The 27,679-nt window shown below is 45.7% G+C and overlaps 1 protein-coding gene across 3 annotated transcripts in view; it reads right to left on the bottom strand.

Annotated features, from left to right (window-relative positions):
• Nucleotides 1-27,679, bottom strand: part of trpm2 (transient receptor potential cation channel, subfamily M, member 2) — a 109,971-nt gene that overhangs the window by 33,992 nt on the left and 48,300 nt on the right. For all 3 annotated transcript variants that reach the window (XM_046352112.1, XM_046352195.1, XM_046352275.1), the window contains exons 10-14: nt 14,253-14,624; nt 7,875-8,042; nt 7,348-7,480; nt 2,450-2,595; nt 1,739-1,851 (exon numbers count right to left, since the gene is read on the bottom strand). In XM_046352112.1, the coding sequence (XP_046208068.1) occupies nt 1,739-1,851; nt 2,450-2,595; nt 7,348-7,480; nt 7,875-8,042; nt 14,253-14,624 (932 nt within the window). The remainder of the gene's footprint in view (nt 1-1,738; nt 1,852-2,449; nt 2,596-7,347; nt 7,481-7,874; nt 8,043-14,252; nt 14,625-27,679) is intronic.

Raw genomic sequence — 27,679 nt, 5'->3', positions numbered from 1 at the left:
AATCTCAGGAAGCCAGTGTAGATGAGCAGGAAGAACAGCACAGAGTAGCACCCTCCACAGAGGGGTTAGAGGACAGAGGTTAGTTACCTGAATCTCAGGAAGCCAGTGTAGATGAGCAGGAAGAACAGCACAGAGTAGCACCCTCCACAGAGGGGTTAGAGGACAGAGGTTAGTTACCTGAATCTCAGGAAGCCAGTGTAGATGAGCAGGAAGAACAGCACAGAGTAGCACCCTCCACAGAGGGGTTAGGGGACAGAGGTTAGTTACCTGAATCTCAGGAAGCCAGTGTAGATGAGCAGGAAGAACAGCACAGAGTAGCACCCTCCACAGAGGGGTTAGAGGACAGAGGTTAGTTACCTGAATCTCAGGAAGCCAGTGTAGATGAGCAGGAAGAACAGCACAGAGTAGCACCCTCCACAGAGGGGTTAGAGGACAGAGGTTAGTTACCTGAATCTCAGGAAGCCAGTGTAGATGAGCAGGAAGAACAGCACAGAGTAGCACCCTCCACAGAGGGGTTAGGGGACAGGGTTAAGGGTTAGGGGCCGGGGTTAGGAACAGGGTTAGGGGCCACGGTTAGGGGCCAGTGATAGAGGTTAGGGCTTAGGGGCAAGGTTAGGGATCAGAGATTAGTTACCTGAATCCCAGGAAGCCAGTGTAGATGAGCAGGAAGAACAGCACAGAGTAGCACCCTCCACAGAGGGGTTAGGGATCAGAGATTAGTTACCTGAATCCCAGGAAGCCAGTGTAGATGAGCAGGAAGAACAGCACAGAGTAGCACCCTCCACAGAGGGGTTAGGGGACAGAGGTTAGTTACCTGAATCTCAGGAAGCCAGTGTAGATGAGCAGGAAGAACAGCACAGAGTAGCACCCTCCACAGAGGGGTTAGGGGACAGAGGTTAGTTACCTGAATCTCAGGAAGCCAGTGTAGATGAGCAGGAAGAACAGCACAGAGTAGCACCCTCCACAGAGGGGTTAGGGGACAGAGGTTAGTTACCTGAATCTCAGGAAGCCAGTGTAGATGAGCAGGAAGAACAGCACAGAGTAGCACCCTCCACAGAGGGGTTAGAGGACAGGGATTAGTTACCTGAATCTCAGGAAACCAGTTTAGATGAGCAGGAAGAACAGCACAGAGTAGCACCCTCCACAGAGGGGTTAGGGGACAGAGGTTAGTTACCTGAATCTCAGGAAGCCAGTGTAGATGAGCAGGAAGAACAGCACAGAGTAGCACCCTCCACAGAGGGGTTAGAGGACAGAGGTTAGTTACCTGAATCTCAGGAAGCCAGTGTAGATGAGCAGGAAGAACAGCACAGAGTAGCACCCTCCACAGAGCCACTACCTGGACAGAGGGGTTAGGGGACAGAGGTTAGTTACCTGAATCTCAGGAAGCCAGTGTAGATGAGCAGGAAGAACAGCACAGAGTAGCACCCTCCACAGAGGGGTTAGAGGACAGAGGTTAGTTACCTGAATCTCAGGAAGCCAGTGTAGATGAGCAGGAAGAACAGCACAGAGTAGCACCCTCCACAGAGGGGTTAGAGGACAGAGGTTAGTTACCTGAATCTCAGGAAGCCAGTGTAGATGAGCAGGAAGAACAGCACAGAGTAGCACCCTCCACAGAGGGGTTAGGGGACAGGGTTAAGGGTTAGGGGCCGGGGTTAGGAACAGGGTTAGGGGCCACGGTTAGGGGCCAGTGATAGAGGTTAGGGCTTAGGGGCAAGGTTAGGGATCAGAGATTAGTTACCTGAATCCCAGGAAGCCAGTGTAAATGAGAGGGAAGAACAGCATACATAGCAGCACCCTCCACAGAGGATTGTCCGCCGCCAGCTCCCCACACCAGATCTGGGTCAGGAGAGCCTGGGGGAAACAGAATGGAAGACTCAGGACCAGATCTGGGTCAGGAGTGCCTGGGGGAGACAGAACAGACGACTCAGGACCAGTTCTGGATCAGGAGAGCCTGATTCTGGATCAGTTCTGGATCAGGAGAGCCTGAGGTTTTGGGGGAGACAGAACAGACGACTCAGGACCAGTTCTGGATCAGGAGAGCCTGATTCTAGATCAGGAGAGCCTGAGATTTTTGGGGGAGGCAGAACAGACGACTCAGGACCAGCTCTGGATCAAGAGAGCCTGGGGGAGACAGAACAGATGACTCAGGACCAGTTCTGGATCAGGAGAGCCTGGGGGAGACAGAACAGACGACTCAGGACCAGTTCTGGATCAGGAGAGCCTGGAAGAGACAGAACAGACGACTCAGTCACGACCCAATCACAGAAACAGTGCTACACAACACCTGCTTTAGAAACCGTTTAATCCACTACTACTCCACTAGATCTCACAAGACCAAAAGAAGTGTAAGGAAAATATTTGCGAGAAGTGTGATTAATTAAATACAATTCAAAAGGCTAGTGATAATATAACTGGAGTTACCTGAACCCCAGAATGACCTTTGACCTACCTGAACCCCAGAGTGAGCAACAAAGCTCTTGTCATCAGCCTCCAGAGCCAGCCTCAGACAAGTGGTTTGACCCCAGGATGAAGAGATCCGGATTAGCAGCCTCTGGGCACGCTCCTCATCACAGCAGTGGCACTCATTGAACACACCTGAGACAACACACACGCACACAGGACATACACTGAACACACCTTATAGACAGGACAAGACCACTCACGGAACACATCTAAGAGAGACAGGACTTGGTCACTCAGTCTCACCACAAGATAACAGGACTGACAGATGGGAGAATAATTTGTAAAATAACAAAGTCTGCTCATTAATTTCCAGTGCTTGACTTGGACTGAAATAGATGTCAGTACTCATTTTTGGTGTCGGTACAATTTATATTTAGGTGCAGGGCCCAGTTGCATAAAACCCTTCAGAGTTTACCTTAAGGAATTACCTTAATAACTACATGAGTGGAACAATTCATGTATTATGGATGGATTGTTTTGATTGTTGTTATGCTAATGGTGACATGGGTATAGAATTTGTGTACCAAAGACATTGACCCTTTTCTCAGCATGTCCTGGTGAATGAAGAGGGCGAACTCTGATCCTGAGAGTGAAACTGACCTATATCCAAATTGCAATTTTTGATGATAATGATAATACTCAGGAAATGTAGCAAGTTTATGCTAATGGAAATAGAGTCCATGGGCATTGCCTTATAAATAGTGAGATCATGATGCTTGTCCTGGGTCATGTTCATTAGGCACTAAACGGAATACATCTTATGAAACCTGGAGCCACTACCTGGATTTATGATATGCTAATATTAGTTTTGACAGATGGTGCTATAGGGATGGAAATGGCTGTGTCCACCATGCTAACCAATGGGAGTATGCTCAGTTTCAACATGATTTGTTTCGTACTGATTAAAAATGTACTCTGACTTAGATTGCTGAGAATTTCCTAACAATATTTTAATGTCTTATTAAAGCTTGTAATTTTCTTTTAATTGAGAGAAGTCTCAAAATGGGGGATTGTGGTAGAAAAATTACAACATTGTTTAAAACTGTTTATGCATAGAATAGGTATGATGAGTACTCTCCCATCTGTGTCTACGGGACTGAGTTGGGCCTCTGGGGCTTGAACTGACAGTTGACTTCAGCCTAAAGACTGCCTTCCATAGAAAATATGTGGTGGGTCTAACTGAGATAGAGAGAGCGTGGAGGAGTAGAACAAAACTCTCATTGTTCCTAATCATCCTGGCCGGGTTGGGGGTTAAAACAACACTAGGTGCAGATAACCACGAGATGAACCCAAAGTGACTTGTGATGCCTCCTGATCTGCATGGGAGGGGTGGAACCAGCCATGGCCAAACATTTTTAATGCTATATAAGCACCAGGATTCCTCTGGGAGGTTAAGCTATGTTCCAATCCCAATACCACAACACACACTACAGACGGTCGACCAGCTTCATTATTAGCAGGCTTCAGGTAAGACCCAAGTGCAGACTGTTTTGAAGTGCAGACTGTTTTAAAGTAACAATGTTTATTGCAACAACAGAGGAAGGCAAACGACAGGTCAAGGAAGGGCTTTCTCCTATAGAGCTCCATTTTTATGGAATGGTCTGCCTACCCATGTGAGAGAAGCAGACTCGGTCTCAACCTTTAAGTCTTTATTGAAGACTCATCTCTTCAGTAGGTCCTATGATTGAGTGTAGTCTGGCCCAGGAGTGTGAAGGTGAACGGAAAGGTACTGGAGCAAAGAACCGCCCTTGCTGTCTCTGCCTGGCCGGTTCCCCTCTCTCCACTGGGATTCTCTGCCTCTAACCCAATTACAGGGGCTGAGTCACTGGCTTACTGGTGCTCTTCTATGCCGTGCCGAGGAGGCGTGCGTCACTTGAGTGTGTTGAGTCACTGACGTGGTCTTTCTGTCTTGGTTGTGCCGTGGCGGAGATCTTTGTGGGCTATACTCGGCCTTGTCTCAGGATGGTAAGTTGGTGGTTGAAGATATCCCTCTAGTGGTGTGGGGGCTGTGCTTTGGCAAAGTGGATGGGGTTATATCCAGCCTGTTTGGCCCTGTCCGGGGGTATCATCGGATGGGGCCACAGTGTCTCCTGACCCCTCTTGTCTCAGCCACTTGTATTTATGCTGCAGTAGTTTATGTGTCGGGGGGCTAGGGTCAGTCTGTTATATCTGGAGTATTTATTCTGTCTTATTCGGTATCCTGTGTGAATTTAAGTATGCTCTCTCTAATTCTCTTTCTCTCTTTCGGAGGACCTGAGCCCTAGGACCATGCCTCAGGACTACCTGGCATGATGACTCCTTGTCCACCTGGCCGTGTTGCTGCTCCAGTTTCAACTGTTCTGCCTGCGGCTATGGAACCCTGACCTGTTCACTATTATGATTACCCATCGAATTGGTTCCGCAATGCATCCGATGTAAGGTCATGATGTTCGGCCTGAACCCTTCCATTAACAGCGAAGCAACTCCTCTATTATTGATGGCTCCTTAAGAAGAGATGGCAATGTGGAGCTGGTCCAAGTCTGCTGTGTCAGTCATGGCCAGTTCGTACCATCAGGTTTCAGGTGAGACCCAAGTGCAGACTGTGTTGAAGTAACAATGTTTATTGCAACAACAAGGGCATGCAAACGACAGGTCAAGAGAGGCAGGGGTCGATAATCCAGAATGCGTCAAAGGTACAGGACGGCAGGCAGGGTCAGGAGCAGAGTGGTCAGGCAGGCAGGCGGGCTCAGAGTCATGACAGGCAAGGGTCAAAACCAGGAGGACAAGAAAAAGAGAGACTGGGGTAAAACAGGAGCTGAGAAAACGCTGGTTGACTTGAACAAGCAAGACGAATTGGCACAGACAGACAGAAAACACATAAATACCCAGAAGATAAGTGGGGAAGATGGGTGACACCTGGAGGGGGTGGAGACAAGCACAAGGACAGGTGAAACAGATCAGGGCGTGACAATTATTGCAATAATGAATCAATGTTAAATAAAGATTGATTGTTTGAATAATTGTCCAAATCTCTCTGTGTACATGAATTTCCACTACACTGTGCTGCACTGTACCTTCGGTTCATACAGACAGTATATCTCAGTGCCGTATTGTGTGTCTGTGCTGCACTATACCATTGGTTCATACAGACAGTATGTCTCAGTGCTGTATTGTGTGTCTGTGCTGCACTATACCATTGGTTCATACAGACAGTATGTCTCAGTGATATAAATAGAATCAATAGAATGGGCGTCCCCATTCACGTTAATGATGGCATAATGGGTGGACCGGCGGCCATTGCGAGTGTACCCATAGGCACAAAGCACAAAGTAAATGCTAGGTTCAAAATATACAGATTAAACCTGCACTGCGTAACTATGTGTGTACAGGTGTTATTGGAGACTGCTTATTGGACCGTAAGTAGCTACAGGAGGGTAGTGTGTACATCACTGGGGCTTCCTGCCATCCAGGACCTCTATACCAGTCGGTGTCAAAATTGTCAAAGACTCCAGCCACCCAAGTCATAGACTGTTCATTATGCTATCGCATGGAAAGCAATAACGGAACGCCAAGACCAAAAGGCTCCTTAATTAATAACAGCTTCTATCCCCAAGCCATAAGACTGCTGAACAGTTATGGAATGGCTACTTGCATTGGCCCCATTCTTTTATTCGTATTTATTCTTTGCACTGACTACTTGTTATTGTTATTTTATTGTGTTACTATTTTACCTTTAGTTTATTTTGCAAATGTTTCTTTTTTTAAAACTGCATTGTTGGTTAAGGGCTCATAAAGTTAATTCAGAAACTATTCAGACCCCTTGACTTTTTCCACATTTTGTTACATTACTGCCTTATTCTAAAATTGATTAAATCAAAAATAATCCTACAAATGTACTCACATTACTCCATAATGACAAAGCGAAAACAGGTTTTTCAAAATGTAGCAACTTTTTAAAACATTCAATATTATTTACATAAGTATTTAGACCCTTTGTTATGAGACTCGAAATTGAGCTCAGGTGCATCCTCTTTCTATTGATCATCTGTGAGATGTTTCTACAACTTGATTAGAGTCCACCTGTGGTAATTCAATTGATTGGACATGATTTAGAAAGGCACACACCTGTCTATGTAAGGTCCCACAGTTGACAATGCATGTCAGAGCAAAAACCAAGCCATGAGGTCGAAGAAATTGTCCGTAGAGTTTAGAGACAGGATTGTGTCGAGGCACAGATCTGGGGAAGGGTACCAAAAAAACTATGCAGCATTGAAGGTCCCCAACAACACAGTTGCCTCCATCATTCTTAAATGGAAGAAGTTTGAAACCACCAAGGCTCTTCCTAGAGCTGGTCACTCGGCCAAACTGAGCAATCAGGGGAGAATGGCCTTGGTCAGGGGTGTGACCAAGAACCTGTTGGTCACTCTGACAGAGCTCCAGAGTTCCTCTGTGGAGATGGGAGAACATTCCAGAAGAAAAAGCATCTCTGCAGCACTCCGACAATCAGGCATTCATGGTAGAGAGGCCAAACGGAAGCCAATCCTCAGTAGAAGGCACATGACAGACCATGAGAAACAAGATTCTCTGATCTGATGAAACCAAGATTTAATTCTTTGGCTTGAATGCCACATCCAGAGGAAACCAGGCACCATCCCTACGGTGAAGCATGATGGTGGCAGCATCATGCTGTGGGGATTTTTTCAGCATCAGGGACTGGGAGACTAGCAGGATCAAGGGAAAGATGAACGTAGCAAAGTACAGAGATATCCATGATGAAAACCTGCTCCAGAGCGCTCAGGACCTCAGACTGGGGCAAATGTTAATATGGACAGTATGTCTTAGTGTGTCGGCTACTGTAGCGATGGTTAATAAGGACAGTATATATTATTGTGTCGGCTACTGTACCGATGGCGTGTCTCTCATAGTGTTTGGCCAGTTCTCTCATCTCCTCCGCCTCATCCTCCTCTTCCGCTCCTTCCTCAGCCAGCTTCTTCAGGATCTTACTAGCGGCCAGAGCTGCTGACGTACAGTCCCGGGACTGCACACAACGAACAAACATGTTAAGAGTAATAATATTTATTTCTCTAATCATATATTCTTATTTAGTCCGTTTCAAGCATTTTGCTTTAACTGCAGAATTAATACTTTGGGACAACTAGATAACTAGATAACTGTATAACTAGATAACTAGATAACTAGATAACTGGATAACTAGATAACTAGATAACTGGATAACTAGATAACTGGATAACTAGATACCTAGATAACTGGATAACTAGATAACTAGATACCTAGATAAATGGATAACTAGATAACTAGATAACTGGATAACTAGATAACTGGATAACTAGATACCTAGATAACTGGATAACTACACCAGACAGTCAGTTCCATATTTAGACTGCCCTGCACTGGTTCCTAACCTACTCTACCTGTTCCCAGGCGATCTCAGCCAGCTCTTTCTGGTTCTGCAGGATGGCCCAGAGGAAAAGGTCTCCGCCTGGGTCTCTGAAAGTCTCCTCTCCCCTTTCTGAATCTCTCCCTGGTCCTCTGTCTGGGTCTGGCGAGGCCTGGAGCTCCAGCTGCTCTTTAGGTGGCAGCTAGCACAGAACAGATAGGTGGGTCGGTAGACAGCACAGAACAGATAGGTGGGTCAGTAGACAGCACAGCACAGATAGGTGGGTCAGTACACAGCACAGCACAGATAGGTTGGTCAGTAGACAGCACAGAACAGATAGGTTGGCCAGTAGACAGCACAGAACAGATAGGTGGGCCAGTAGACAGCACAGAACAGATAGGTGGGTCAGTAGACAGCACAGAACAGATAGGTGGGTCAGTAGACAGCACAGAACAGATAGGTGGGTCAGTAGACAGCACAGAACAGATAGGTGGGTCAGTAGACAACTAGCACAGAAGAGTTAGGTGGGTCAGTAGACAACTAGCACAAAAGAGTTAGGTGGGTCAGTAGACAACTAGCACAGAAGAGTTAGGTGGGTCAGTAGACAACACAGAACAGTTAGGTGGGTCAGTAGACAGCACAGAACAGATAGGTGGGTCAGTAGACAGCACAGAACAGATAGGTGGGTCAGTAAACATCACAGAACAGATAGGTGGGTCAGTAAGCAGCACAGAACAGATAGGTGGGTCAGTAGACAGTACAGAAAAGATAGGTGGGTCAGTAGACAGCATAGAACAGATAGGTGGGTCAGTAGACAGCATAGAACAATTAGCTGGGTCAGTAGACAGCACAGAACAGATAGGTGGGTCAGTAGACAGCACAGAACATATAGGTGGGTCAGTAGACAGCACAGAACAGATAGGTGGGTCAGTAGACAGCACAGAACAGATAGGTGGGTCAGTAGACAGCACAGCACAGATAGGTGGGTCAGTAGACAACTAGCACAGAACAGATAGGTGGGTCAGTAGACAGCACAGAACATATAGGTGGGTCAGTAGACAACTAGCACAGAACAGATAGGTGGGTCAGTAAACAGCACAGAACAGATAGGTGGGTCAGTAAGCAGCACAGAACAGATAGGTGGGTCAGTAGACAGCACAGAACAGATAGGTGGGTCAGTAGACAGCACAGAACAGATAGGTGGGTCAGTAGACAGTACAGATAAGATAGGTGGGTCTGTAGACAGTACAGAACAATTAGCTGGGTCAGTAGACAGCACAGAACAGATAGGTGGGCCAGTAGGCAGCACATAACAGATAGGTGGGTCAGTAGACTGCACAGAACAGATAGGTGGGTCAGTAGACAGCACAGAACAGATAGGTGGGTCAGTAGACAACTAGCACAGAACAGATAGGTGGGTCAGTAGACAGCACAGAACAGATAGGTGGGTCAGTAGACAACACAGAACAGATAGGTGGGTCAGTAGACAACTAGCACAGAACAGATAGGTGGGTCAGTAGACAGCACAGAACAGATAGGTGGGTCAGTAGACAACTAGCACAGAACATTTAGGTGGGTCAGTAGACAACACAGAACAGTTAGGTGGGTCAGTAGACAGCACAGAACAGATAGGTGGGTCAGTAGACAGCACAGAACATATAGGTGGGTCAGTAGACAACTAGCACAGAACAGATAGGTGGGTCAGTAAACAGCACAGAACAGATAGGTGGGTCAGTAAGCAGCACAGAACAGATAGGTGGGTCAGTAGACAGCACAGAACAGATAGGTGGGTCAGTAGACAACTAGCACAGAACATTTAGGTGGGTCAGTAGACAACACAGAACAGTTAGGTGGGTCAGTAGACAGCACAGGACAGATAGGTGGGTCAGTAAACAGCACAGAACAGATAGGTGGGTCTGTAGACAGTACAGAACAATTAGCTGGGTCAGTAGACAGCACAGAACAGATAGGTGGGCCAGTAGGCAGCACAGAACAGATAGGTGGGTCAGTAGACAACTAGCACAGAACAGATAGGTGGGCCAGTAGACAGCACAGAACAGATAGGTGGGTCAGTAGACAACACAGAACAGATAGGTGGGTCAGTAGACAACTAGCACAGAACAGATAGGTGGGTCAGTAGACAGCACAGAACAGATAGGTGGGTCAGTAGACAACTAGCACAGAACATTTAGGTGGGTCAGTAGACAACACAGAACAGTTAGGTGGGTCAGTAAGCAGCACAGAACAGATAGGTGGGTCAGTAGACAGCACAGAACAGATAGGTGGGTCAGTAGACAGCACAGAACAGTTAGGTGGGTCAGTAGACAGCCCAGAACAGATAGGTGGGTCAGTAGACAGCACAGAACAGATAGGTGGGTCAGTAGACAGCCCAGAACAGATAGGTGGGTCAGTAGACAGCATAGAACAGATAGGTGGGTCAGTAAGCAGCACAGAACAGATAGGTGGGTCAGTAGACAGCACAGAACAGATAGGTGGGTCAGTAGACAGCACAGAACAGATAGGTGGGTCAGTAAGCAGCACAGAACAGATAGGTGGGTCAGTAGACAGCATAGAACAGATAGGTGGGTCAGTAGACAGCATAGAACAGATAGGTGGGTCAGTAGACAACACAGAACAGATAGCTGGGTCAGTAGACAACTAGCATAGAACAGATAGGTGGGTCAGTAGACAGCATAGAACAGATAGGTGGGTCAGTAGACAGCCCAGAACAGATAGGTGGGTCAGTAGACAGCCCAGAACAGTTAGGTGGGTCAGTAGACAGCATAGAACAGATAGGTGGGTCAGTAGACAGCATAGAACAGATAGGTGGGTCAGTAGACAGCACAGAACAGATAGGTGGGTCAGTAAGCAGCACAGAACAGATAGGTGGGTCAGTAGACAGCACAGAACAGATAGGTGGGTCAGTAGACAACTAGCACAGAACATTTAGGTGGGTCAGTAGACAACACAGAACAGTTAGGTGGGTCAGTAGACAGCACAGGACAGATAGGTGGGTCAGTAAACAGCACAGAACAGATAGGTGGGTCTGTAGACAGTACAGAACAATTAGCTGGGTCAGTAGACAGCACAGAACAGATAGGTGGGCCAGTAGGCAGCACAGAACAGATAGGTGGGTCAGTAGACAACTAGCACAGAACAGATAGGTGGGCCAGTAGACAGCACAGAACAGATAGGTGGGTCAGTAGACAACACAGAACAGATAGGTGGGTCAGTAGACAACTAGCACAGAACAGATAGGTGGGTCAGTAGACAGCACAGAACAGATAGGTGGGTCAGTAGACAACTAGCACAGAACATTTAGGTGGGTCAGTAGACAACACAGAACAGTTAGGTGGGTCAGTAAGCAGCACAGAACAGATAGGTGGGTCAGTAGACAGCACAGAACAGATAGGTGGGTCAGTAGACAGCACAGAACAGTTAGGTGGGTCAGTAGACAGCCCAGAACAGATAGGTGGGTCAGTAGACAGCACAGAACAGATAGGTGGGTCAGTAGACAGCCCAGAACAGATAGGTGGGTCAGTAGACAGCATAGAACAGATAGGTGGGTCAGTAAGCAGCACAGAACAGATAGGTGGGTCAGTAGACAGCACAGAACAGATAGGTGGGTCAGTAGACAGCACAGAACAGATAGGTGGGTCAGTAAGCAGCACAGAACAGATAGGTGGGTCAGTAGACAGCATAGAACAGATAGGTGGGTCAGTAGACAGCATAGAACAGATAGGTGGGTCAGTAGACAACACAGAACAGATAGCTGGGTCAGTAGACAACTAGCATAGAACAGATAGGTGGGTCAGTAGACAGCATAGAACAGATAGGTGGGTCAGTAGACAGCCCAGAACAGATAGGTGGGTCAGTAGACAGCCCAGAACAGTTAGGTGGGTCAGTAGACAGCATAGAACAGATAGGTGGGTCAGTAGACAGCATAGAACAGATAGGTGGGTCAGTAGACAGCATAGAACAGATAGGTGGGTCAGTAGACAGCATAGAACAGATAGGTGGGTCAGTAGACAGCATAGAACAGATAGGTTGGTCAGTAGACAGCATAGAACAGATAGGTGGGTCAGTAGACAACTAGCACAGAACAGATAGGTGGGTCAGTAGACAGCCCAGAACAGATAGGTGGGTCAGTAGACAGCACAGAACAGATAGGTGGGTCAGTAGACAGCATAGAACAGATAGGTGGGTCAGTAGACAGCACAGAACAGATAGGTGGGTCAGTAGACAGCACAGAACAGATAGGTGGGTCAGTAGACAGCACAGAACAGATAGGTGGGTCAGTAGACAGCACAGAACAGATAGGTGGGTCAGTAGACAGCACAGAACAGATAAGTAACCGGAAGGTTCAAACCCCGAGCTGACAAGGTACAAATCTGTCGTTCTGCCTCTGAGCAGGCAGTTAACCCACTGTTCCCAGGCCGTCATTGAAAATAAGAATATGTTCTTAACTGACTAGCCTGGTTAAATAAAGGTTAAAAAAAATAAAAAATAAAAAAGACAGCACAGAACAGATAGGTGGGTTAGTTAGTTAGGTTAGTTAGTTAGTTGGGTTAGTTGGGTTAGTTGGGTTAGTTAGGTTAGTTAGGTTAGTAACATACTCTGTTTCACGGAATCATGGCTCTCTCCAGATATACTGTCCCCGTCCATATATCCAGCTAGGTTCTATGTACATCGCGCTGACAGGAAGAAAGAACTCTCCGGGAAAAAGATAAGTGGAGATGTATGTTTTATGACTCATGGTGTGGTTGTGGTAATGTACAGGAACTCAAGTCCTTCAGTTCACCTGACCTGGAATACCTCACCATCAAATGCTGACCGCCCCTTCCGAAAGAATTCTCTTCAGTCAACGTCACATCCGTGTATATTCCTCCTCAAGCCGATACCACGACATCTCTCAAGGAACTACACTGGGCTTTGTGCAAACTGGAAACCGTATATCCCGAGGACGTATTTATTGTAGCTGGGGACTTTAACAAAGCAGATCTGAGTAAATGCTACAGAAGTTTTATCAAAACATCGCCTGCGCTACTGGTGCCTCAAAAACTCTCAACCATTCCTACTCATGCAAAACACCAGTCTCAATGTCAACAGTGAAGAGGCGACTCCGGGATGCAGGCCTTCTAGGCAGAGTTCATCAATTAGCCTTTTAAAATGATAACCTTGGATTAGCTAACACAACGTGGAGTGATTGTTGCTGTTAATGGGCCTCTAGATATTCCATTAAACAATCATCCGTTTCCAGCTACAATAGTCATTTACAACATTAACAATTTCTACCCTGTATTTCTGATCAATTTGATGTTATTTGAATGGACATTTTTTTTTGTTTTTCTTTCAAAAACAAGGACATTTGTAAGTGACCCCAAACTTTTGAACAGTAGTGTGTGTATGTACATAAAAATATATCACTCCTGTCTCCTGTCTCCTGTCTCCTGTCTCCTGTCTCCTGTCTCCTGTGTCTCCTGTCTCCTGTCTCCGACAGGGTCTCTATTTTTTAATTCCATTCTTTTACTTTTCAGATTATGTTGGAGCTAGGAACACAAGCTTTACGCTACACCCGCAATAACATCTGTTAAATATGTGTATGGACCAATAACATCTGTTAAATATGTGTATGGACCAATCACATCTGTTAAATATGTGTATGGACCAATCACACCTGTTAAATATGTGTATGGACCAATAACATCTGTTAAATATGTGTATGGACCAATAACATCTGTTAAATATGTGTATGGACCAATCACATCTGTTAAATATGTGTATGGACCAATCACATCTGTTAAATATGTGTATGGACCAATCACACCTGTTAAATATGTGTATGTGACCAATAACATCTGTTAAATATGTGTATGGACCAATCACAGCTGTTAAATATGTGTATGGACCAATCACAGCTGTTAAATATGTGTATGTGGTCAATACAATTTAATTTGATTTTGATTTGATTTGATTAGGTGGACAGCTATAGAAACCAGACACATATAGTCTCTATAAAGTATATCTAGCCAGCAACTACAGAAATCGGAGACATGTGACTCACCAGCTGGATTCGGTCTTTGAAATGGTGTTTTTTTACATTGGATAAAAGTAGAGACTCAGAGCTACAAAATGGTATACCATACACTGCGTTTGATGAACAATGGGAAAGTAATTCTGCTTTGAAAGTTGATTAACTGGCAAACACACAATGTTTTGATACCTACACCCATTCAGCATGGTTCACACCCCCTTAGCCCCACCCATCTTGTTTCGCTCTCGAAGGGCACACTCGACGCTCTGGCCGATGATTTGTTTACCTCTAAATAACTGGCCACGATATTATGACCCCACACCAGATCCACTGCTTCTGTCACCATGGCGATGCTGTCTGACACAGTTTGATACTCACTGTGACAGCGACATCCTCCTTGGGCTCCTTTGGGTACCTGGTGGAGTGCAGGCCAGGCAGGGGGTAGAGGGGCTGGGTGAAACTGCCCAGTAGGTGGCGTATCTCATCCGAGACGTGACTGAGAGAGATGGTCCTCCCTGCAGCACCCCGAGGACTCAGGGTCTGACTACGTCGACTCTTCTCGGTCTGGATGCGCTTGGCTAGGCGGCGTAGGAAGAAGCAGGAAGTGGGCAGCTGGGTGTAGAGGTCACACAGAGTGGTCTGGTCCCCCAGGAACTCTCTCAGACACACTCCGTTCTCCAGGAGCAGCCGGACAAATTGCGGCTTGTGGCCCAGCAGGGCTGAGAACATGGCCTGATGCAGGTCACTGGACTGGACAGGAGAAGAGTGATTTCTTCAACATGATAATAATACTGTAATCTTGGAATTACCTTTTAAAATATTAACTTTTGTCTTTTACCATTGACTCTGTACCGGTACCCCCTGTATATAGCCTCCACATTGACTCTGTACCAGTACCCCCTGTATATAGTCTCCACATTGACTCTGTACTGGTACCCCCTGTATATAGCCTCCACATTGACTCTGTACCGGTACTCCCTGTATATAGCCTCTACATTGACTCTGTACCGGTACACCCCCTGTATATAGCCTCCACATTGACTCTGTACCAGTACCCCCTGTATATAGTCTCCACATCGACTCTGTACCGTAACACCCTGTATATAGCCTCCACATTGACTCTGTACCGGTACCCCCTGTATATAGCCTCTACATTGACTCTGTACCGGTACCCCCTGTATATAGCCTCCACATTGACTCGGTACCAGTACCCCCTGTATATAGTCTCCACATTGACTCTGTACCAGTACCCCTGTATATACCCTCCACGTTGACTCTGTACCGGTACTCCCTGTATATAGCCTCTACATTGACTCTGTACCGGTACACCCCCTGTATATAGCCTCCACATTGACTCTGTACCGTAACACCCTGTATATAGCCTCCACATTGACTCTGTACCTGTACCCCCTGTATATAGCCTCCACATTGACTCTGTACCGTAACACCCTGTATATAGCCTCCACATTGACTCTGTACCTGTACCCCCTGTATATAGCCTCCACATTGACTCTGTACCGGTACCCCCTGTATATAGCTTCCACATTGACTCTGTACCGATACCCCCTGTATATAGCCTCCACATTGACTCTGTACCGGTACCCCCTGTATATAGCCTCCACATTGACTCTGTACCGTAACACCCTGAATATAGCCTCCACATTGACTCTGTACCGGTACCCCCTGTATATAGCCTCCACATTGACTCTGTACCGCAATACCCTGTATATAGCCTCCACATTGACTCTGTACCGGTACCCCCTGTATTTCACCTCCACATTTACTCTGTACCGGTACCCCCTGTATATAGCCTCCACATTGACTCTGTACCGGTACCCCCTGTATATAGCCTCCACATTGACTCTGTACCGGTACCCCCTGTATATAGCCTCCACATTGACTCTGTACCAGTACCCCCTGTATATAGCCTCCACATTGACTCTGTACCGGTACCCCCTGTATATAATAATAATAATATATGCCATTTAGCAGACGCTTTTATCCAAAGCGACTCCACATTGACTCTGTACTGGTACCCCCTGTATATAACCTCCACATTGACTCTGTACCGGTACCCCCTGTATATAGCCTCCACATTGACTCTGTACCGGTACCCCCTGTATATAGCCTCCACATTGACTCTGTACCGTAATACCCTGTATATAGTCTCCACAATGACTCTGTACCGTAACACCCTGTATATAGCCTCCACATTGTCTCTGTACTGGTACCCCCTGTATATAGCCTCCACATTGACTCTGTACCAGTACCCCCTGTATATAGCCTCCACATTGACTCTGTACCGGTACCCCCTGTATATAGCCTCCACATTGACTCTGTACCGGTACCCCCTGTATATAGCCTCCACATTGACTCTGTACCAGTACCCCCTGTATATAGCCTCCACATTGACTCTGTACCGGTACCCCCCTGTATATAATAATAATAATATATGCCATTTAGCAGACGCTTTTATCCAAAGCGACTCCACATTGACTCTGTACTGGTACCCCCTGTATATAACCTCCACATTGACTCTGTACCGGTACCCCCTGTATATAGCCTCCACATTGACTCTGTACCGGTACCCCCTGTATATAGCCTCCACATTGACTCTGTACCGTAATACCCTGTATATAGTCTCCACAATGACTCTGTACCGTAACACCCTGTATATAGCCTCCACATTGTCTCTGTACTGGTACCCCCTGTATATAGCCTCCACATTGACTCTGTACCAGTACCCCCTGTATATAGCCTCCACATTGACTCTGTACCGGTACCCCCTGTATATAGCCTCCACATTGACTCTGTACTGGTACCCCCTGTATATAGCCTCCACATTGACTCTGTACCGGTACCCCCTGTATATAGCCTCCACATTTACTCTGTACCGGTACCCCCTGTATATAGCCTCCACATTTACTCTGTACCGGTACCCCCTGTATAGCACCACTATTGTTATTTACTGCTGCTCTTTAATTATTTGTTATTCTTATCTCTTACTTTTTTAGGTATTTTCTTAAAACTGTATTGCTGGTGGTTAAAGGCTTGTAAGTAAACATTTCACCTGTTGTAATTCGGTGCATGTGACAAATCAAATTTGATGTGATTTTCCATCCAATTGGCGACTGATTTCCATGTGAATATTGTAAAATCCGCATGAAGAATATGTGCTGTGTTTCCATCAAACGGAGTTGTTGCTGATAAAAGTCTGTGCGTGATGACATAGTGCACACAAAATGTTTTTAATGTACCGGATATAAATCTAAAGGTGTTTCCATCAAACTGAGTTGTTGCTGATAAAAGTCTGTGCGTGATGACATAGTGCACACGAAATGTTTTTAATGTACCGGATATAAATCTAAAGGTGCTTCCATCAAACTGAGTTGTTGCTGATAAAAGTCTGTGCGTGATGACATAGTGCACACAAAATGTTTTTAATGTACCGGATATAAATCTAAAGGTGTTTCCATCAAACTGAGTTGTTGCTGATAAAAGTCTGTGCGTGATGACATAGTGCACACAAAATGTTTTTAATGTACCGGATATAAATCTAAAGGTGTTTCCATCAAACTGAGTTGTTGCTGATAAAAGTCTGTGCGTGATGACATAGTGCACACAAAATGTTTTTAATGTACCGGATATAAATCTAAAGGTGTTTCCATCAAACTGAGTTGTTGCTGATAAAAGTCTGTGCGTGATGACATAGTGCACACAAAATGTTTTTAATGTACCGGATATAAATCTAAAGGTGTTTCCATCAAACTGAGTTGTTGCTGATAAAAGTCTGTGCGTGATGACATAGTGCACACAAAATGTTTTTAATGTACCGGATATAAATCTAAAGGTGTTTCCATCAAACTGAGTTGTTGCTGATAAAAGTCTGTGCGTGATGACATAGTGCACACAAAATGTTTTTAATGTACCGGATATAAATCTAAAGGTGTTTCCATCAAACTGAGTTGTTGCTGATAAAAGTCTGTGCGTGATGACATAGTGCACACAAAATGTTTTTAATGTACCGGATATAAATCTAAAGATGTTTCCATCAAACTGAGTTGTTGCTGATAAAAGTCTGTGCGTGATGACATAGTGCACACAAAATGTTTTTAATGTACCGGATATAAATCTAAAGGTGTTTTCATCAAACTGAGTTGTTGCTGATAAAAGTCTGTGCGTGATGACATAGTGCACACAAAATGTTTTTAATGTACCGGATATAAATCTAAAGGTGTTTCCATCAAACTGAGTTGTTGCTGATAAAAGTCTGTGCGTGATGACATAGTGCACACAAAATGTTTTTAATGTACCGGATATAAATCTAAAGGTGTTTCCATCAAACTGAGTTGTTGCTGATAAAAGTCTGTGCGTGATGACATAGTGCACACAAAATGTTTTTAATGTACCGGATATAAATCTAAAGGTGTTTCCATCAAACTGAGTTGTTGCTGATAAAAGTCTGTGCGTGATGACATAGTGCACACAAAATGTTTTTAATGTACCGGATATAAATCTAAAGGTGTTTCCATCAAACTGAGTTGTTGCTGATAAAAGTCTGTGCGTGATGACATAGTGCACACAAAATGTTTTTAATGTACCGGATATAAATCTAAAGGTGTTTCCATCAAACTGAGTTGTTGCTGATAAAAGTCTGTGCGTGATGACATAGTGCACACAAAATGTTTTTAATGTACCGGATATAAATCTAAAGGTGTTTCCATCAAACTGAGTTGTTGCTGATAAAAGTCTGTGCGTGATGACATAGTGCACACAAAATGTTTTTAATGTACCGGATATAAATCTAAAGGTGTTTCCATCAAACTGAGTTGTTGCTGATAAAAGTCTGTGCGTGATGACATAGTGCACACAAAATGTTTTTAATGTACCGGATATAAATCTAAAGGTGTTTCCATCAAACTGAGTTGTTGCTGATAAAAGTCTGTGCGTGATGACATAGTGCACACAAAATGTTTTTAATGTACCGGATATAAATCTAAAGGTGTTTCCATCAAACTGAGTTGTTGCTGATAAAAGTCTGTGCGTGATGACATAGTGCACACAAAATGTTTTTAATGTACCGGATATAAATCTAAAGGTGTTTCCATCAAACTGAGTTGTTGCTGATAAAAGTCTGTGCGTGATGACATAGTGCACACAAAATGTTTTTAATGTACCGGATATAAATCTAAAGGTGTTTCCATCAAACTGAGTTGTTGCTGATAAAAGTCTGTGCGTGATGACATAGTGCACACAAAATGTTTTTAATGTACCGGATATAAATCTAAAGGTGTTTCCATCAAACTGAGTTGTTGCTGATAAAAGTCTGTGCGTGATGACATAGTGCACACAAAATGTTTTTAATGTACCGGATATAAATCTAAAGGTGTTTCCATCAAACTGAGTTGTTGCTGATAAAAGTCTGTGCGTGATGACATAGTGCACACAAAATGTTTTTAATGTACCGGATATAAATCTAAAGGTGTTTCCATCAAACTGAGTTGTTGCTGATAAAAGTCTGTGCGTGATGACATAGTGCACACAAAATGTTTTTAATGTACCGGATATAAATCTAAAGGTGTTTCCATCAAACTGAGTTGTTGCTGATAAAAGTCTGTGCGTGATGACATAGTGCACACAAAATGTTTTTAATGTACCGGATATAAATCTAAAGGTGTTTCCATCAAACTGAGTTGTTGCTGATAAAAGTCTGTGCGTGATGACATAGTGCACACAAAATGTTTTTAATGTACCGGATATAAATCTAAAGGTGTTTCCATCAAACTGAGTTGTTGCTGATAAAAGTCTGTGCGTGATGACATAGTGCACACAAAATGTTTTTAATGTACCGGATATAAATCTAAAGGTGTTTCCATCAAACTGAGTTGTTGCTGATAAAAGTCTGTGCGTGATGACATTGTCACAAAAACTGTTGCTTTAAACAGCAAATGTGCCTCTACTCTGGTTTTAGTTCTTACGCTCTAGCCAACAGCTGGCAGATACAGCTGGTAGACTGTGCAGGTAGACTGTGCTGGTAGACTGTGCTGGTAGACTGTGCTGGTAGACTGTGCTGGTAGACGGTGCTGGTAGACTGTGCTGGTAAACTGTGCTGGTAGACTGTGCTGGTAGACTGTGCTGGTAGACTGTGCTGGTAGACTGAGCTGGTAGACTGTGCTGGTAGACTGTGCTGGTAGACTGTGCTGGTAGACTGTGCTGGTAGACTGTGCTGGTAGACTGTGCTGGTAGACTGTGCTGGTAAACTGTGCTGGTAGACTGTGCTGGTAGACTGTGCTGGTAGACTGTGCTGGTAGACTGAGCTGGTAGACTGTGCTGGTAGACTGAGCTGGTAGACTGTGCTGGTAGACTGTGCTGGTAAACTGTGCTGGTAGACTGTGCTGGTAAACTGTGCTGGTAGACTGTGCTGGTAGACTGAGCTGGTAGACTGTGCTGGTAAACTGTGCTGGTAGACTGTGCTGGTAGACTGTGCTGGTAGACTGTGCTGGTAGACTGTGCTGGTAAACTGTGCTGGTAGACTGTGCTGGTAGACTGCGCTGGTAGACTGTGCTGGTAGACTGTGCTGGTAAACTGTGCTGGTAGACTGTGCTGGTAGACTGTGCTGGTAAACTGTGCTGGTAGACTGTGCAGGTAGACTATGCAGGTAGACTGTCCTGGTAAACTGTGCTGGTAGACTGTGCTGGTAAACTGTGCTGGTAGACTGTGCAGGTAGACTATGCAGGTAGACTGTGCTGGTAGACTGTGCTGGTAGACTGTGCTGGTAGACTGTGCTGGTAGACTGTGCTGGTAAACTGTGCTGGTAGACTGTGCTGGTAAACTGTGCTGGTAGACTGTGCTGGTAGACCGTGCTGGTAGACTGTGCTGGTAAACTGTGCTGGTAGACTGTGCTGGTAAACTGTGCTGGTAGACTGTGCAGGTAGACTGTCCTGGTAGACTGTGCTGGTAGACTGTGCTGGTAGACTGAGCTGGTAGACTGTGCTGGTAGACTGAGCTGGTAGACTGTGCTGGTAGACTGTGCTGGTAAACTGTGCTGGTAGACTGTGCTGGTAAACTGTGCTGGTAGACTGTGCTGGTAGACTGTGCTGGTAGACTGAGCTGGTAGACTGTGCTGGTAGACTGTGCTGGTAGACTGTGCTGGTAGACTGTGCTGGTAAACTGTGCTGGTAGACTGTGCTGGTAGACTGTGCTGGTAGACTGTGCTGGTAGACTGTGCTGGTAAACTGTGCTGATAGACTGTGCTGGTAGACTGTGCTGGTAGACTGTGCTGGTAGACTGTGCTGGTAAACTGTGCTGGTAGACTGTGCAGGTAGACTATGCAGGTAGACTGTCCTGGTAAACTGTGCTGGTAAACTGTGCTGGTAGACTGTGCTGGTAGACTGTGCAGGTAGACTATGCAGGTAGACTGTGCTGGTAGACTGTGCTGGTAGACTGTGCTGGTAGACTGTGCTGGTAGACTGTGCTGGTAAACTGTGCTGGTAGACTGTGCTGGTAAACTGTGCTGGTAGACTGTGCTGGTAGACCGTGCTGGTAGACTGTGCTGGTAACCTGTGCTGGTAGACTGTGCTGGTAAACTGTGCTGGTAGACTGTGCAGGTAGACTGTCCTGGTAGACTGTGCTGGTAGACAATGCAGGTAGACTGTCCTGGTAGACTGTGCTGGTAGACTGTGCAGGTAGACTATGCAGGTAGACTGTGCAGGTAGACTATGCAGGTAGACTGTGCAGGTAGACAGAAAAACAGCTTCTATCTCAAGGCCATCAGACTGTTAAACAGCCACCACTAACATTGAGTGGCTGCTGCCAACACACTGTCATTGACACTGACCCAACTCCAGCCATTTTAATAATGGGAATTGATGGGAAATGATGTAAATATATCACTAGCCACTTTAAACAATGCTACCTTATATAATGTTACTTACCCTACATTATTCATCTCATATGCATATGTATATACTGTACTCTACATCATCGACTGCATCCTTATGTAACACATGTATCACTAGCCACTTTAACTATGCCACTTTGTTTACTTTGTCTACACACTCATCTCATATGTATATACTGTAATCGATACCATCTACTGTATGCTGCTCTGTACCATCACTCATTCATATATCCTTATGTACATGTTCCTTATCCCCTTACACTGTGTATAAGACAGTAGTTTTGGAATTGTTAGTTAGATTACTTGTTGGTTATCACTGCATTGTCGGAACTAGAAGCACAAGCATTTCGCTACACTCGCATTTAACATCTGCTAACCATGTGTATGTGACAAATAAAATTGGATTTGATTTGATTTGATTTTGATTTGACTATGCAGGTAGACTGTGCAGGTAGACTATGCAGGTAGGCTATGCAGGTAGACTGTGCTGGTAGACTGTGCTGGTAGGCTGTGCTGGTAGGCTGTGCTGGTAGACTGTGCTGGTAGACTGTGCTGGTAGACTGTGCTGGTAGACCGTGCTGGTAGACTGTGCTGGTAAACTGTGCTGGTAGACTGTGCTGGTAAACTGTGCTGGTAGACTGTGCAGGTAGACTGTCCTGGTAGACTGTGCTGGTAGACTGTGCTGGTAGACTGAGCTGGTAGACTGTGCTGGTAGACTGAGCTGGTAGACTGTGCTGGTAGAGTAAACTGTGCTGGTAGACTGTGCTGGTAAACTGTGCTGGTAGACTGTGCTGGTAGACTGTGCTGGTAGACTGAGCTGGTAGACTGTGCTGGTAGACTGTGCTGGTAGACTGTGCTGGTAGACTGTGCTGGTAAACTGTGCTGGTAGACTGTGCTGGTAGACTGTGCTGGTAGACTGTGCTGGTAGACTGTGCTGGTAAACTGTGCTGATAGACTGTGCTGGTAGACTGTGCTGGTAGACTGTGCTGGTAGACTGTGCTGGTAAACTGTGCTGGTAGACTGTGCAGGTAGACTATGCAGGTAGACTGTCCTGGTAAACTGTGCTGGTAAACTGTGCTGGTAGACTGAAGTTCATCAGACTGTGCTATAGACTGTGCAGGTAGACTATGCAGGTAGACTGTGCTGGTAGACTGTGCCAGACTGTGCTGGTAGACTGTGCTGGTAGACTGTGCTGGTAAACTGTGCTGGTAGACTGTGCTGGTAAACTGTGCTGGTAGACTGTGCTGGTAGACCGTGCTGGTAGACTGTGCTGGTAACCTGTGCTGGTAGACTGTGCTGGTAAACTGTGCTGGTAGACTGTGCAGGTAGACTGTCCTATCAGACTGTGCTGGTAGACAATGCAGGTAGACTGTCCTGGTAGACTGTGCTGGTAGACTGTGCAGGTAGACTATGCAGGTAGACTGTGCAGGTAGACTATCAGGTAGACTGTGCAGGTAGACAGAAAAACAGCTTCTATCTCAAGGCCATCAGACTGTTAAACAGCCACCACTAACATTGAGTGGCTGCTATCAACACACTGTCATTGACACTGACCCAACTCCAGCCATTTTAATAATGGGAATTGATGGGAAATGATGTAAATATATCACTAGCCACTTTAAACAATGCTACCTTATATAATGTTACTTACCCTACATTATTCATCTCATATGCATATGTATATACTGTACTCTACATCATCGACTGCATCCTTATGTAACACATGTATCACTAGCCACTTTAACTATGCCACTTTGTTTGCTTTATCACCACTCATCTCATATGTATATACTGTGCTCTATACCATCTACTGTATGCTGCTCTGTACCATCACTCATTCATATATCCTTATGTACATGTTCCTTATCCCCTTACACTGTGTATAAGACAGTAGTTTTGGAATTGTTAGTTAGATTACTTGTTGGTTATCACTGCATTGTCGGAACTAGAAGCACAAGCATTTCATCACTGTGCATTTAACATCTGCTAACCATGTGTATGTGACAAATAAAATTGGATTTGATTTGATTTGATTTTGATTTGACTATGCAGGTAGACTGTGCAGGTAGACTATGCAGGTAGGCTATGCAGGTAGACTGTGCTGGTAGACTGTGCTGGTAGGCTGTGCTGGTAGGCTGTGCTGGTAGACTGTGCTGGTAGACTGTGCTGGTAGACTATGCAGGTAGACTATGCAGGTAGACCATGCAGGTAGACTGTGCTGGTAGGCTGTGCTGGTAAACTGTGCTGGTAGACTGTGCTGGTAGACTATGCAGGTAGGCTGTGCAGGTAGACCATGCAGGTAGGCTAGTATACATGACAACATTATTATTGATAAGAATATTGGTATTTGTCAAACGGCAAGCGTCAATCGTCATGTCACCAGAATAAGACCCTTGATATTGATTAGAAAGGACTGGATCATTAAGCCCATCCCTGTACACTATCACCACTCTGTGAAGTTCATCAAGCCCATCACTGTGCACTATCACCACCCTGTGAAGTTCATCAAGCCCATCACTGTGCACTATCACCACCCTGTGAAGTTCATCAAGCCCATCACTGTGCACTATCACCACCCTGCGAAGTTCATCAAGCCCATCACTGTGCTCTATCACCACCCTGTGAAGTTCATCAAGCCCATCACTGTGCACTATCACCACCCTGTGAAGTTCATCAAGCCCATCACTGTGCTCTATCACCACTCTGTGAAGTTCATCACTGTGCTCTATCACCACCCTGTGAAGTTCATCACTGTGCTCTATCACCACCCTGTGAAGTTCATCAAGCCCATCACTGTGCACTATCACCACCCTGTGAAGTTCATCAAGCCCATCACTGTGCTCTATCACCACCATGTAAAGTTCATCACTGTGCACTATCACCACCCTGTGAAGTTCATCAAGCCCATCACTGTGCTCTATCACCACCCTGTGAAGTTCATCACTGTGCACTATCACCACCCTGTGAAGTTCATCAAGCCCATCACTGTGCACTATCACCACCCTGTGAAGTTCATCAAGCCCATCACTGTGCTCTATCACCACCCTGTGAAGTTCATCACTGTGCACTATCACCACCCTGTGAAGTTCATCACTGTGCTCTATCACCACCCTGTGAAGTTCATCAAGCTCATCACTGTGCACTATCACCACTCTGTGAAGTTCATCACTGTGCTCTATCACCACTCTGTGAAGTTCATCAAGCTCATCACTGTGCACTATCACCACCCTGTGAAGTTCATCAAGCCCATCACTGTGCTCTATCACCACCCTGTGAAGTTCATCACTGTGCACTATCACCACTCTGTGAAGTTCATCACTGTGCTCTATCACCACCCTGTGAAGTTCATCAAGCTCATCACTGTGCACTATCACCACCCTGTGAAGTTCATCACTGTGCTCTATCACCACCCTGTGAAATTCATCAAGCCCATCACTGTGCTCTATCACCACCCTGTGAAGTTCATCACTGTGCTCTATCACCACTCTGTGAAGTTCATCACTGTGCTCTATCACCACCCTGTGAAGTTCATCACTGTGCTCTATCACCACCCTGTGAAGTTCATCAAGCCCATCACTGTGCACTATCACCACCCTGTGAAGTTCATCAAGCCCATCACTGTGCACTATCACCACCCTGTGAAGTTCATCAAGCCCATCACTGTGCTCTATCACCACCCTGTGAAGTTCATCAAGCCCATCACTGTGCTCTATCACCACCCTGTGAAGTTCATCAAGCCCATCACTGTGCTCTATCACCACCCTGTGAAGTTCACCACCGTGCACTATCACCACCCTGTGAAGTTCATCACTGTGCTCTATCACCACCCTGTGAAGTTCATCAAGCCCATCACTGTGCTCTATCACCACCCTGTGAAGTTCATCAAGCCCATCACTGTGCTCTATCACCACCCTGTGAAGTTCATCAAGCCCATCACTGTGCTCTATCACCACCCTGTGAAGTTCATCAAGCCCATCACTGTGCTCTATCACCACCCTGTGAAGTTCATCACTGTGCTCTATCACCACTCTGTGAAGTTCATCACTGTGCACTATCACCACCCTGTGAAGTTCATCACTGTGCTCTATCACCAACCTGTGAAGTTCATCAAGCCCATCACTGTGCACTATCACCACCCTGTGAAGTTCATCAAGCCCATCACTGTGCACTATCACCACCCTGTGAAGTTCATCAAGCCCATCACTGTGCTCTATCACCACCCTGTGAAGTTCATCAAGCCCATCACTGTGCTCTATCACCACCCTGTGAAGTTCATCAAGCCCATCACTGTGCTCTATCACCACCCTGTGAAGTTCATCACTGTGCTCTATCACCACCCTGTGAAGTTCATCACTGTGCTCTATCACCACCCTGTGAAGTTCATCACTGTGCTCTATCACCACCCTGTGAAGTTCATCACTGTGCTCTATCACCACCCTGTGAAGTTCATCACTGTGCTCTATCACCACCCTGTGAAGTTCATCACTGTGCTCTATCACCACCCTGTGAAGTTCATCACTGTGCTCTATCACCACCCTGTGAAGTTCATCACTGTGCTCTATCACCACCCTGTGAAGTTCATCAAGATCATCACTGTGCTCTATCACCACCCTGTGAAGTTCATCACTGTGCTCTATCACCACCCTGTGAAGTTCATCACTGTGCTCTATCACCACCCTGTGAAGTTCATCAAGCCCATCACTGTGCTCTATCACCACTCTGTGAAGTTCATCACTGTGCTCTATCACCACCCTGTGAAGTTCATCACTGTGCTCTATCACCAACCTGTGAAGTTCATCAAGCCCATCACTGTGCACTATCACCACCCTGTGAAGTTCATCAAGCCCATCACTGTGCTCTATCACCACCCTGTGAAGTTCATCAAGCTCATCACTGTGCTCTATCACCACTCTGTGGAGTTCATCAATGTGCACTATCACCACTCTGTGGAGTTCATCACTGTGCACTATCACCACTCTGTGGAGTTCATCACTGTGCTCTATCACCACCCTGTGAAGTTCATCAAGCACATCACTGTGCTCTATCACCACCCTGTGAAGTTCATCACTGTGCTCTATCACCACCCTGTGAAGTTCATCACTGTGCTCTATCACCACCCTGTGAAGTTCATCACTGTGCTCTATCACCACCCTGTGAAGTTCATCACTGTGCTCTATCACCACCCTGTGAAGTTCATCACTGTGCTCTATCACCACCCTGTGAAGTTCATCACTGTGCTCTATCACCACCCTGTGAAGTTCATCACTGTGCTCTATCACCACCCTGTGAAGTTCATCACTGTGCTCTATCACCACCCTGTGAAGTTCATCACTGTGCACTATCACCACTCTGTGAAGTTCATCAAGCCCATCACTGTGCACTATCACCACCCTGTGAAGTTCATCAAGCCCATCACTGTGCTCTATCACCACCCTGTGAAGTTCATCAAGATCATCACTGTGCTCTATCACCACCCTGTGAAGTTCATCACTGTGCTCTATCACCACCCTGTGAAGTTCATCAAGCCCATCACTGTGCTCTATCACCACTCTGTGAAGTTCATCACTGTGCTCTATCACCACCCTGTGAAGTTCATCACTGTGCTCTATCACCAACCTGTGAAGTTCATCAAGCCCATCACTGTGCACTATCACCACCCTGTGAAGTTCATCAAGCCCATCACTGTGCTCTATCACCACCCTGTGAAGTTCATCAAGCTCATCACTGTGCTCTATCACCACTCTGTGGAGTTCATCACTGTGCACTATCACCACTCTGTGGAGTTCATCACTGTGCTCTATCACCACTCTGTGAAGTTCATCAAGCTCATCACTGTGCTCTATCACCACTCTGTGAAGTTCATCAAGCTCATCACTGTGCTCTATCACCACCCTGTGAAGTTCAT

This window comes from Oncorhynchus gorbuscha, linkage group LG01 (assembly GCF_021184085.1).
Source record: "Oncorhynchus gorbuscha isolate QuinsamMale2020 ecotype Even-year linkage group LG01, OgorEven_v1.0, whole genome shotgun sequence".
Taxonomy (NCBI): Eukaryota; Metazoa; Chordata; class Actinopteri; order Salmoniformes; family Salmonidae; genus Oncorhynchus; species Oncorhynchus gorbuscha.
Note: the sequence above shows the minus strand (reverse complement) of the source record. Positions and strands in the feature narration are given on the sequence as shown.